At 39.3% G+C, this 13,900-nt stretch overlaps 1 protein-coding gene across 1 annotated transcript; it reads right to left on the bottom strand.

Moving 5' to 3' along the window:
• Positions 1 to 349: 349 nt before the first annotated feature.
• Positions 350 to 13,489, bottom strand: p4ha3 (prolyl 4-hydroxylase, alpha polypeptide III). Its single transcript, XM_040037441.1, is given in 20 exon segments — positions 350 to 2,497; positions 2,983 to 3,010; positions 3,013 to 3,062; positions 3,065 to 3,079; positions 4,080 to 4,148; positions 4,623 to 4,689; positions 4,793 to 4,813; positions 4,815 to 4,870; positions 4,873 to 4,953; positions 5,095 to 5,152; positions 6,545 to 6,691; positions 6,693 to 6,719; positions 6,721 to 6,789; positions 7,619 to 7,776; positions 7,853 to 7,904; positions 7,981 to 8,108; positions 8,111 to 8,129; positions 11,067 to 11,290; positions 11,407 to 11,560; positions 12,089 to 13,489. Coding segments are annotated over 19 exon segments (1,437 nt in total). The 5' UTR covers positions 11,504 to 11,560; positions 12,089 to 13,489; the 3' UTR covers positions 350 to 2,426.
• Positions 13,490 to 13,900: the final 411 nt, after the last annotated feature.

Below are 13,900 nucleotides of genomic sequence, written 5' to 3'. Positions count from 1 at the left end.
TGAGCAGCATGATAACCGCCATGAAGGAGGATTTATTACACTTATATTTATGGCATTTACATTGTGTTGTACTAATACAGTAACTAACAGTGTACAATGTCTATCTTAATTATGAGGTTTTTAAACCATAATGTTTAAATAATTGCTGAAATGGAAGCAGGAATACAGAGATTAATTGGGGTGGGCGGGGGGGCAAATAATATTCTGTTTTAAGACTTTTCTCTGCCATTTGCTTTTTAGCCACAGTGGACACTTTTACTTTTTGCAGCTCAACCATTACATTGAATTGAAGCGATTCTAAAATTTGTGAAATATGTATCACAATTTATGTGACACACACATATAAAGCTTTATTTGCAATCATTTTATTCAGAAGTGTATTTTATTGGCACAAAAGTGTTTTTTCTTGTACCCAGTGTCCAACAGCCTTTAAAACAACCATAAGTGCAGCTTCAAACAATGCATCCAAAACTGTTCAACTGTGTAAAAGCAATAAACAATAGATTAAAAAACAACCAAACAATATATATTACTGTGAAACATTACAAATACACCTCCGAGCTGTCTACCAGTAGAGGGAAGCCCTGGTCTTTCAGTCAAAGCTGTTCACTAACACAAGTCTGTAATGCTCCCCCCCCCCCCCCCCCCCACTTTCTTGAATCTGAGTTAAAAAGACTTGTTATTACCTATGATTTGCTTTTTATGTTGCTACTTATCTGTATTTTCCATCAGTTGTGCAAACTCACTGACTTTAAAAAGTGTTCGTTTAGTTCTCAAGACTTAGAAAGACCCATAAGGCTCTGAAGAATTTGGTTTTGTGAGGCACAGAATCACTGTGTGCTCTTGACAGTGTGCCGAGGAAGACCTACGCATGACCTGATATTATGACCTCTGGTTATGTGAGCTTCAAATAGTTTGGACTTTACGCTTGCAGAGCATCAAGTCCATCTGCAGCTATATTTGCTGTGGAAACAGTGAGAACCAGTGATAATGAGTACATCCAGAGCGCAGATTAAAACTCCTTCAGTTCTAAAAGAAACAGTACATTTTAAAACAGACAGAAAGAAATGATTACTTTAAACCATTCTGATTATTGAGATGTTTCTGATTTGATGAAATGAAAATAATCTTTTTATTAATTAAAAAAATAGATGATTTAGATGATTTTTATAGGTAAGAAAATGAAACTAAATACCTAACCCAGCTTGTAACTACAGTGTTTTTAATATAGTAGTATTTAGTTATTCTTTAAATGAAATAAATTTGTGTTCTAAGATCTTTTTGCTTTGAGCATTTCCTGTGGCTTACACATGACAAGCAAAGCGTTATTGGAGCTTCAGAGCAGTCGAGCCTGTCTATCCATCATCTCCCTGGGAAAACAATCCTGCTCTTTACTGTGCATGCAGGAATGTGAAACAGGCTGGTTTATATACTTGGAAGCACTGTCTGTGTACACTGCGGTGAGCAAAGGTATTATTCAGAGATCCTTGCCACTCAAGCAGCAGGGCATCTCCACATGTCACATACATCCAATCCTGCTTTTCCTACCTCATATAGTGAATTTCAGCACTGTTTTATGATGGGTTATGACCTACTTAGACACTCATATCTGAATAGTATGCAGTCAGGATTGGTCATGTGAGTTTACACAAGTTCCAACATTAATGAAGAGCAGAATCTGAACCTCGACTCTCTACTCTTGCTGGTTCATTTGTTCCATGAGACATTCAGTTAAATCCAACCAAATTCAAAGAGTCTCCCACAGACAGCATGACCGCATCATGCAGCCAGCTGGGAATGCGCAGGCACATTCACAATTTCTACTTCCTTTGACTCACTGGCACCAGCCTGAACTTCGAGCCTGAGCTCTGACAACAGTAATCTCTGGTGACTCAGATTTTAACCTCTTGAAACCTGATTCTTTCTGAGACACTGATTATCTCTGTTGACTTAGTATTTATTATTAATTTACTATTTATATTTCAAAATAAAGTTGATTTGTAAAAAGCAGATCCTTGAGTGAGCCCAGTGTAGGAACAGGGCTGTATAAGATCTCTGTTTAAAGCTGGCAGGAGGTAAACAGCCTTGCACAGTGTACTAAAGCCAGCACAGTGTGCAAAGGCAAAGGCCTCTATCCATCTGCAGGAACTGGCCAGAAAGAGCATTTCGCCCTTGGGGGCTGGCTGCCAGATGCCCCACTCCTCCTCTGCCTCCTCCTCCTCCACCATGTCCACTGCAGCAGTGTCCGCTGTACACTCCAGGATCCCTGGGGCTTTAGGGCTCCAATCACAGATGCAAGCTTCCCAGCTCTCGCTGCCCTTGCTTGTGCATCAACTTTCCTGCTGCCTCCTTCTCTCTCCCTGCAGATGTGGCTCACAATTGCAAAGGCTTGCACTCCAAAGGGGCCCAGCAATGGCTCCACCCCTTCACTCTTGAGGATTCAGACTGCAGCGATGTTGGAACTCTTGACCATACTCATGGATCCATTGGTTTGCCACTGGAACACAAAGATAGGCACAAATCATGTGAAATTATCTTCTACTACAGAAAAAAAAACCCCAGTATCATTAAAGTTTTTTTCTTTTTTTTTTGGCTGTTGAATATTTTCAACTTGTACTTGGAGTCATTGTGCTTGGAAAGTGTAGCCTGGAGGTTAATATCTGGCGATATATATGGCTGCTAAAAACAACACCTTCACTAAATACTTCTGCAGCTGTTTTTCAATGATTAATATCTTTCTGTCAGCTTAACTGAGTCCTGAACACACGTGTGATGGCCTGGTTCCAGGCATCAGCAGATGTTTAGATTCCAAGTGTCTGAACTGCTCTCTGCCACATCTCTAAATGCCTAATGGGGTACAGATGTGCACCAGCATATCAGGAGAGCTGAATGCTGGATAAGCGATGGTGACTGATTTGCTACTTTCCATATTTACGCTACTTTTTCACAGCCCTGTCACATCATAATGAACCTGAGTCTTACCCCATTTGTCTCCAATAAGTACGGGGCACAGCCAGCATGCAGTGTGTCGTCGTTTCCTTCACCATTTCTGTGCAGGTTCCCCAGAAGATAGCAGCTTCTGTGACATGAAAACAAAACAAATCATTTTGAGTATCTTAAAAAAGGAAGTGTGGTTTAAACTATGGTCAGTAACTATCAGTTATTTTTAAGTACTTAATAATAAGTTCTATAGTCTTCAATTTTTGGCCTATATAATTTATACGTAAACAAGTTTAAAAAGTGGGTATTTTATTGCGTAAGTATTTTATTTTTTACTAAAAAAAAAAGAAAAGCACACTGGATTCTGCTATGTTGTGGCGAGGCAATTTGCTGACATGGTCCACTTGTCCCCTAAAACAGGATGTCTGCAAGTCAATACAGTCGCAGGAGGACGATATTACATCCTAGAGGTCAGTAAATGGTTTATTGTGTCTAAAAATGCTTTAAAACCGTGCTTGGCATTCACAGTAACCACAGCAAACCAAATTTAAAACCTGTGGTAGATTTGGACTACCATGTTAGACCTTGTCTCCCCACGGCCATAAGTAAAACACCAAAGGGGGAAATTTCTTTTCAAAGAGCATTTTTCAAGACTTCCAGAGAGTTGAAGAATCAATGCCAAGGTGTTGGCATCTGAACACCTTGGCATTGAATATGCTGGCATTGTTTCCTAGTATTTTACTTTTTATGGTGGTGTTTCTTTTAATTTGTCACCTAATGTGTATGACTTCTCTTTCTTACTTTTTTTTCTTTTTTTGGTCACTTTATCTTTTTCTGAAGTTGGACAAGAAATGAGTTTCTAAGGTGAAAGGTAAACCCCAGGAATGGCCTGTTAAACTTTACACTGCAGCTCATTTATCAACCAGAAAAACATGCCAAAAAACAAAAGATAAAAAATCCTCCACTGACTTTGCAAGTAAAGTAGTAGTGAAAATAAAGTAAGTAAATTCATCTCAAGACTATTGTTTCTGTGATCGGACATTTAGTATTTTTGACACCAAAACTTATTTAAATGGTGTAAAAGGGAAAAAATATGCAATAAAAAGTACAGATAGCTAAGATATTTGCAGTGTATTTACCTCCACAACAGGAAACGCTGAATGTTGGCGTAATGAACGCTGTGGACCCACCTGCCTCCACGGGCTGAGCTGTGGAAAAGGACATTCCTTCAGAGCTGTGTCTTGTGTTTACGTGCTCATGTTATGAAAAGCCGCTCTGTCTGCTGCAGTGTTTGAAAACTCATTCTTTTTCAATCACACCCAGTTTTACTTTTATTGTAAGGACAAAAGCACTCAGCAGAAGGACAAATTGGTTACATGAACACAAATAAAGGTTCAAATAAATGTGTTCTCCCACCAAATATTTCCTGAAGCCACCGCATCAGGACAGATAAGAAGGTGACTGTGAGAGTTTGTGTTTCAAGTTTGTTGCGTGGCAGAATATCCCTAAAGTGTACATGTAGTTACTGTTGATCAGTTTCTCAGGCTTGCTGTCCAAGTTGGCCAGGTTCTCCAAATGTGTTTATTTTTAATTTAGACTTTTGGACAGCTGAAAAAGAACTGCCAAAGAACTTTTAGCTACGGGGTCAAATAGGTCAAATAGATGGTTCGACGTTTACTCACATATATCATAAATGTTAGCCAAACCGATTCCCAGTTTTTTCAACTTGAACACGGGGCTTGAAGGTGACTGTTTTTACCAGAAATGCAAACAGACATTATAAAGGCAATTAAAATATCCACGATCACCATGTAAATAAGCGCTAATCAACTACAGTAATGCACAAACTTACAGTAGCATGGTTAAAATGAGGGTTCATAATGGCCACCAATCCCATAATTCACCACCTGGAGGTACTCGCCGTATGATTGCTCACATTCAGACCTGTGAGCAGTGAGATCCTCTGGTCCAAATTCCCAACAATAGACTGTGCTGAGCCCTTCAGCCAGGGCACTAGCAATAAAGATATTGATTAATAAAATGATACTGTGACGAAAAGAAATACCAGCTGCATGTAGTAGTAAACCTGCAGCAGATGTTTTTATTGTTATGGCAGGTAGTAGAGTAACAAGAGGTGTTGTTTGTACCTCTTACTGATCCGATAGTCTGGCTGTTGCTTGTTTCTCTCCAGCTGCACTACAGACCTTCTCAGCTGTTAGCAAAGACAGAAAAAAGCATCTTAATTTTGCGAATGTTACAGCAGCCAAACTTTAATGCAATCTAAGGGATGGGTTTCCATTAATCCTTCCTATCTTTTTAGGGCTTTGGAGGAAAGTGAAGCGAACCTGAGAAAAAAGCACCGCAAATATATTTGTGTAAACCACAGAGCTTCTCGGTTTTCATGATTGTTTTCCTAATTTTCCAACAGGTATACACAAACATTTCCATGCCTTGGAGAATCAGCAGTGAAATATTCAACTCAATAGATACAGTTCAAACAATTAATCACCAAGAAAACCTATTTAAACTGTGTGTTAACAGACCTGTATTCTGGGATCTAGCAACAGCAAGCTGGAAACCATGCTCCATTCCACTCTCTGCTCCAAACTAAGACCAGGGGCCTGTTTTCAATCAGCCCACAAGCTGACATAATGATGAAATAAGTACAGGGTTCCATCTGAGCAAGAGATGGAAAACCCACTGACATGCCAAAACCTCACAGAAACTATAGGGGCAGCAAATGTGTTATCCCACCAAATATTTCCTGCATCAGAAGACTGAAGAGCTCTCAGGATGATCCACTGCAGTAACGTTTCACTTTACTCATTGGATATTAAGACTCAGCTATCGTGGACTGAACATTTATCGGCCCCAGCTCTGTTGGTTTATTTGGACAGTTTGAGGAATTCAGCCAAGTTTTTGTAGTAATGTATTCCTCTTTTCCTTAAGCTTTGCTAAACGTTTGGAAGCACGCCAACTCTTCCACTATATGATCCCTCCAGAATCTTCCCAGTAGGAAGTCTGGCTTAGACGCCAGCAGTCAGAGGCGTTTTTGTAACACACCTACACACGGTCTAGATTCAAGATTCCCTCTACTCATGCATTAATTAAGTATACCAAATTTTAAAACTAAATGTATTAACTGTTTATAACAATTCAGCATTTGATGTTTTTCACCATCAAGAAACATGACTTAAAAGGTTTACTCTGAATCTTTATCTGTTATAAATAAAAGCTCCAAAGGCCGAAAGATGTGTTTCGTTAAAGAAAAAACTTGTCAAATGATAATGTTTGTTAGTGACACACATATACATATATATTGATTTGGTCTATTAGAACATCTATTATATGCTTCAGTTTGGCAGTCCCACACCTTAAATGTGACTTTGCAAAGGAAAAAAGTGTTCATTTAGTGCTTTTGTGATTTGACATCTTGTTGCTAAGTTAACATTTTGCCAGATTTATGTTTTGTGAGTCCCATGTGGGAAACCCCCTCCCTTTGTTGACAAGATTCTCCAAAAGTTTGGATTACAAAACCATTCAAACATCTGACGGAATCAAACTAAAACAAAAGACGTTAAGACACTGTTTGTTTGTTTTTTTAATTCCCAAAAAATCTAACGTATTGAAGACACATGGGTTGTTTGACCACATGCGATGAGCACTCACTCCTGGCCTGGGCGAGGCTCTTGATGTCTTCAGCCTCTGTGTCAGTAACAAAGTCATGGTAGAGGACCACATACGGCTGCAGGACTCACCACCTCCCGTTTTGCAGGCATTCAGTATCAGTGCAGGATTGTTGTTGGTGAAGTAGTCACAGAAGAGTTGGGGATTTGCAAAATGCCTGCGCTGTAAGAAGCAACGACCATATGAAGTCTATTAACAAGATCAAAACATGGATATCCATCTACAGTTACTCATTAATGGATCTTGTCACCACATAAAAGCTTAAAAACAAAGACGACATTTAGAGTTTTTGCGGTGCTTTTTAAAGCCAAGAAAACATTTTACAGACCTAAAAATGTAGACATTAAATGAAGTTGTTAAGAGTATGCTATAGGAGCGAAGCTTTATGACTTCAGATCGGCACTTTGGTCAAGACTTACATTTGTAAACTAATTTGATGGATTCATGTGTTTTTGGACAGAAATTAAGGATCCTCAGGGGATAAAATCAAATCAAATCACTGAGATTTTCCTCTGTTAGTACTGGTGGTGTTTTGGGGTTTTTGGCAGCAGTATCTTAGTGTCAATTTCCATGTTTGTTGTTTTTATTTGATGTGAAGTTTGTGCTTGTGCTTTTATCTTGAAAGAGGCTATGTAAATAAATACGTATTTACTTTTGATGAAATAATTTCATGAGTGTGACAGGCATGTTTCAGGTGAAAAAAGGTGAAAAAAATAATTATTATTGGCATACCGATGTGAAGATTTTAAAAAAGGCTCTCCAAAATTGCCTCAACTTTTATCTCACGTGACATCTACATACACTGATGTAAATATTTAAACTGTAGTCCATGTAAAAATGAAAAAACAAAACATCCTCTTCAATAAAGTGTATCCTGAAACACTGAACATCCAGTGACATAAAACCCTGTAACTCAAGGCTACATTACTGCATATGCATTTGAAAAGTTTGATGTGTTCCTGTCCTGATCTGCTCCTCATTATTGCAATACCTGAGAGCCTCGAGTCCGGCAGAGTCTCTCATAAGTGTCCCTGGTCCTTAAAAAACTGGAGGAGGGTCTCGTCAACCCAGTGCCTCTGGGTGGACCAGCAGCAACCAGGAGCTTCTCGTATTTCTTAACATTCTGCAAAACTCTTCCATTCATTGGATCTGAGAAAGAAAATGTGTAAACAGTCTGAGAGAGGATGACACAGTTCACTGAGAAAAGGGGTTTTAAGAGCCTTACTGTGATGCAGTAACTCCTGAGATAGACTCAGAGCGTAGGAGACGTTTCCTGTCTGAGACAAGAAAAGGAATTCAGAGAAATCTAAATCATCAATCATGCAAATTTCCTCAGTCTGTCTGTTTACTTACTTTAAAGTGAGAAAAGGCAAGGTGATCCAAAGCATCCTCCAAAGTGCCTTCATTTTCAGGGCTCCACTCCTCTCCTGCTCCCCTGAAAAGGCGCGCAGACTCCTCCAACCACTGCACTGAGTGATATAGTCTTCTTGTTCATAGGCCACCTGGGTACAATAACACCAAAAAAAACAAGTACTTCACAATTTAAACAGAGTCTGTCTAGAACTGAAGAGCTGAATACTGCATCCATGTCAGCCAGAATTTGTGAGGTTTTGTGGTTGCAGGGATGCTTTCAGTAAGGGTCACACTAACAACTGTAAGACCAGCCAGAGTCAGAGTCAGCAGCCAGAGTCAGATAGTTTCTCATGATAGTCAGCTGATATATGTTTGTGGCTGGCTGAGCCATTTTAGCCATTTCAGCTTGACTTAAATTCTTTTCTTTTGGATTTACTGGGTTAGGATCTTGTTTCATTTTTTTGCATATCACCGCCATCCTTTTTCTTAGGGTTTACTCTTCTGTGTGTCCTGTGATGCCTTGTACCTCCTCAATTCTTCTATATGTGCTTCTTGTTAATTGCTTTCCTTTGTTCTTGTTCCACACCTTTATGGCTATTTTTGCTTTTGTTGTCTCTCCCTCACCTTCACCCTATTGTCGGCCCATCTGTTCACCCACCTGTGTTTATTCCTTGTGCTCTTCCACTTTCAGTTTTTGTTTAGTCCCCCCTTTTATCCTGCGTGTATCATGTAGCAGCTTATGTTCTACAGCTGCCATCAAGGCCCAGTTTCAGAAACCTTTCGCAGCACACTGACACCTGGAATCAAATCTCTGATAAACACACATGACCAAAATAAATGATTCCTTCTTTGTTCTTTCAAAAACTGACTTTGTCTTTTGAATTTCTCTTTTCCTTGGGTCTCATGATTTTAGAGAAGCTCTGCAAAATCTGATAAAGTACTACAAAGTGGTGTCAGCTGAAAGATATAATTGGGAAAAAAAATCTAGGTTGCAGAGTCAATAAAGTAAACCTAACAGACCTCTGCAGCCTGATTCTCATCAGTGCCTGAAGCAAGTAGATAAAAAAATAATCTGGACATTTCTGGGCGGTAGATTTGCATTACATGTAGGCATGTCTTCCACGGAGTGTGTCCCTGCATCACATTTTCATGTACTGTATATATGGAAATATAAAACTGGACTACAGCATTTTTAGATTTTGAAAGTCACAAACACTAAAAGTCTCCTTTACTTAGGTTCAAGCAGTTTAGCAGTTGACCTGACTTGATGAAGTAGGTGCTGACTAAAGGGCTGACAGCACCCACACTGAAAGTGGGTTGTAAGAGACTCCTCCCGTCACAGATTACATCCACAACCACAGCTCCATGTGTGCTATTTAACCCCCACAAACACACACAGAAGCCCACCAACTCATCACACATGCTGAGTTAATCCACCACAGGTTTACACCCACATTTCACTCTTTAATTTAGGATCAGCTATTCTTAACAGAAATAGCCTAAAGAGCAATAAATGTGTAAAATACTCAGCTGATGAGGTAATGAGCCTGAGGGAAACGTCAGCTGGCAATTACCTTAAAGGGCCCTAAACCTCTCCCCACTAAAACTGAGACACTCAAATTTGTGTTAAATGTGCCTGGTTTTGAAGATCAGTTTAAAAACTACATGATAGCACATGCAGGTAGCTCTGTTAAAGAGAAAACCCTAAAACTAAGCATCTCTGCTGACTGACCGCCTCACATAATTTCAGCCCTGGTACAAGTGAAGACAAGCTTCTGCAGCATGACTTAATGTCTTTTCCATACAAGAGTATGTCTCTCCCACACAGTGCCCTACCCTTACACATAACCACTGCATGAAAACAGTGGAATTTATTGTGGGGAAAATCTCCTTTTTCCCCTTCTATAGAATATTATATTCATCTGCGCATGAAAAGAATTCCCAGGCACACAATGGAAAGAATCCCAGTTTTCTAGTCTAGGTTCCCACAACAGAACTATTAACAAGTCTGGGATAAAACTGCAGCCCTCTGGAATGGGATGTTAACCAGAGTGAAAACTTTTCAGGACACCAACTTCCAAATGCGTTAATTTCCTTCAGTGACTCCTCCTACCTTATGTTACTCTGACAGCTGTTCCAGAAAGAAGACAGATGTGTACTTGCACCACACTTCCTTTGTTGTGCTTTTAAGAAATACAGAGTTGGCACAAATACTGGAGTACTCTACACTGCTTTCATTTTATGCTTCGTCACATTTTATTTGAAAACATTTATAACACAGCTATATTTTCCTGTTTAAAAGAAAACATAATCTTGCATTGTTAAAGATTAAAGCGGGTGGTGCAGCCAACACATACAGCTGAAGCTAACAGCTGCCTGTTTAGATGTCATCTCTACTAAATCAAGTCACTGAACCTTCTCTCTCGACTTTGTTTCTGGTATTGATTTTGGAGGATTTTACTGCAGTAATCGGACAAATGATATGGCCTGCTCTGTGGTTAACTGCACTAACAGCCTGCCAAGAGGTTTGTGCATCACTTTTATGGTTTTCTCAGTGTTTGCACTAACTGAAAGTTAAGTGCAATGCCCCTTTACAGTCCACAGATAATTTAACTTCAAATTCATTTGTTCACTTCTGGCTCAAAAAAACCCAATACGGAGATGGTCAAAATGACAGACTCAAAGCTTTAAACATCAACCCGCCAACCTTTGAATGATGTCATTGTGGCTTTATCCATCTTTTATGTAGGCTTAGGTCGTTATTAGATTCACTGATGAATGGTTTGCCTTTCAGGCAATTTGGTAAAAATTACTTTTTGATCTAAAGTGTAAAACTTAGACAAATAAGACAAAATTGTGAACACGTATTTGTGTAGCAGTAGATTTTCTTTCCCAACACATTAAGCATAGGAGGAGAACATACATGGCATCGCCCATCACATGACCAAACCCTGGGCTGGGAGCCAAACGTAAAAAAGCTACATAGTAAAACAGCACCATTATTTTTGTTACTAAAATTTTCTGAATATTTATGTTCTTTTACATGCAGGATGTGTTTTTTCCAAAGTACATAATTTTTTCAGTACCTTCCCAACCAGAAAGCAGTCATCACCAGAGAGCTGGACAGATACTGCAGGCATGTAGACATCCACAGACTCGCCATTAGTGACTCTCTGGAAACGGCCCCTTACAAGGCTGGAAACTTGCAGAGCATATACATCCTGCAGCCTCATTAGCCCCTTAGCAGCCCCTTGGAGGTCTTCCAGATTGGGGAGATCAGCCTCTTCCTCCTCGTAACTGGACCTGAGGGCTGGACAGCAGAGGGGCAAAAAGGTGAATGGTGAGGGGTTGGGTGGTGACAGTAGAGGGGGGTGGATGCTTAGATATCACCACCAGATGTGTCTTTGAAGAAGGCAGTGGGGCAACCTTGTAGGTTCTCGAGGGCTTCATTGCTGTAGACGACATTCAGCCACTCTGAATGAAGACGTTTGATCAAAGTAAAAGCCACCAGAGGGTTGGCCATTGTGACCGCTGGGCCTTTGTAAAGTTCTGTGTGCAGGTCGGATACTTTGGCAAAAAACTGTGTGAAGATACAGAATTATTAAACAGGGTCTTCAGACTGGAAACAATAAAAACTCAATAATTAAAATGGCATTTTATGCACAAAACATTATTTTCACCAGAAGAAAAATTAGAAGCAATTCTACAAAAAAAAAACAAACAAACAAAACTATAGAGTTATTTGTATAAATTAGCGGGAAGTGACTTAGTTATGTAACAGTGATCCTGCATACAACATTGTGAAATAAAGCCACGAAAACCTAGTCTATTTTTTCTGCTTTTTAATGACATGCATATAAGGTTTATGTAGTTCATTATATGATCATTTCACTATCAAACCTCACATCTGCAACGCTTGTTCTATTACTATTACTATGTGTGTGTGTGCAGTGTCTCCCGGGTTAATCACCACCTCTGGAAAACTCGAACAAACCGAGATAACAATACCTATGGGGGTTTCTTTTAATTCTGTGTGATATTTTCCAAGATACACATCGTTTAAATCCTTTACAATCAAATCTGTTTCCAGTGTTTCACCATTACTCACCGTTTGATGTCTTCAAGTCTGTCCAACTCGTGGTCAATATAAGTTCTCAGGTAATCGATCAGCTTCCGTTCAACTCTGACCGCCTGCTTTACGTTCAGCAGCGATGTATACATTTCCCCTCTAACGACACTCAGGAGGCCCGAGAGAAAGCAAACAAGAACACAAAACTTCATCTCCGAAAGTGAGCTGTCCGCTCTCTTCCTCGGCAGATTCACCAGTTCTAATTGCGTCTCTCAGTTTTGCTGAACAGCACCGCTGAGCTCAGCATTTGGAGCAGGCTCTCAGCTGATCTGAGATCAGCCTTCGCCCTCTGTTCATCATATCATACGTACAGCCTGGATTCATTCAAACAATTCGTTTGCGCTCATGTACTCACCAACATCATCTGATTTATGGGGTTTCGCGGATGCTGATGAAATGAGTTCAGTTTTTGCAAATAATGCGATGTAATATATTTGCAATATTTTGTTTAGTTTTACTTTGAAGTCAATTTTCTAAAATGTGAAAATCAACGAGAAATCATCTGCTCTTCAAAAACTGAGTTTGGAATCACAGCGACATCTGCAGGACAAAGCTCTGCGCAACAACCAAGCTGCAGCAGCGAAGTGCCACAGCAAGGATCCCTAAAAGACGGACTGCGCCTCCCTGGTGGTGATTTTTGATCAGTACAGTGGTAGGGGAGGAGGAGGCCAGGAAACTAACAGTGAGGATGGATTAGATAAGGAAGTGTCAAAAGCGGAAGATGGCATGGAATATAATCTGTGCAATCTAGGCTAAAAAATGACTGATGAGAAGGAACTCAGTGATGAGGAGAATGGCTATGTTGAGGCTGTTGTCACTCAAAGAAGGGGAAATCCCCACCTGAGAATCAAGTTTGGCTTTCAGCTAAAAATGTCATCAGGATGATCACAGAACCAAAAAACATGACGTATCCTGGACTGATGACATCAATTACTGCTTTGACCTATTCTTGACTGAGTCCAATAGTGTTAATTGCGATGAAGTGGAGGGGAAACAGACTTATAAAGACAACTGAAAGCAAGTAAATCAGAAAGACATCAAAGCATGCATGCCTCTTTTTATTCTGAGCAGTGTGTACCTTTCCAGAAATGAATCTACCAGCAGTTTACAGTATGGGATGCAAAGTCATTTCAGAAATTTTATTAACACAACAAATAGTCATAAAATATTTATTGTTATAATTTCTCTAAAAATAAAAAAAAGCAAAAAAAAAAAAAGGTCACCTGCCTAAAAAGATCATCAAAGAGGGAAAACACAATGGGTTTCAAAATTTCCATGCAAATCTCACAGTAGATTTTAGAACTGATCCTGTGTTTACAAGTATGTATATTTATTACTTTATCTCTGTTGTCCTCTATAATAAAATTATTCCCCATTTGTTTTGTTTTTTTGTTTTTTTTTTTTTGTTTGTTTTTTTTTTTGTTTTTTTTTTGGGGGGGGGGGGGGGGGTGTCTTCTAAAGTGAGATTATGTGCCGAAATATGTATCAAACATGCTAAATTATTATTTTTTTAAGTTTGACATTGCTGTAAACGATCTATTTAAATATTCAGCCTGCAGTTAAAAATGAGTTAAACCAAACCAGAACAAACTCAAATGTATTTAATTCATTGTAAAGGCTATTTTAGTCTTGTGTAAAGATTTTCTTTTATTATTAATATGAAGATATTTTCAGATTGCCATTGAATTGCGATGCCATGTGCAGCAAAAGTAACAACAGCAGGAGACAATGACTTATTGTAAAGTAAGGAAGGCTGTAACTGTGATATTAATGATGAAGAGATTCATCTGA

Source organism: Simochromis diagramma, unplaced genomic scaffold (assembly GCF_900408965.1).
Source record: "Simochromis diagramma unplaced genomic scaffold, fSimDia1.1 OVJJ01000463.1, whole genome shotgun sequence".
Lineage (NCBI taxonomy): Eukaryota > Metazoa > Chordata > Actinopteri > Cichliformes > Cichlidae > Simochromis > Simochromis diagramma.
The sequence above is the reverse complement of the archived record's forward strand: the minus strand, read 5'-3'. Positions and strand labels throughout refer to the sequence as shown.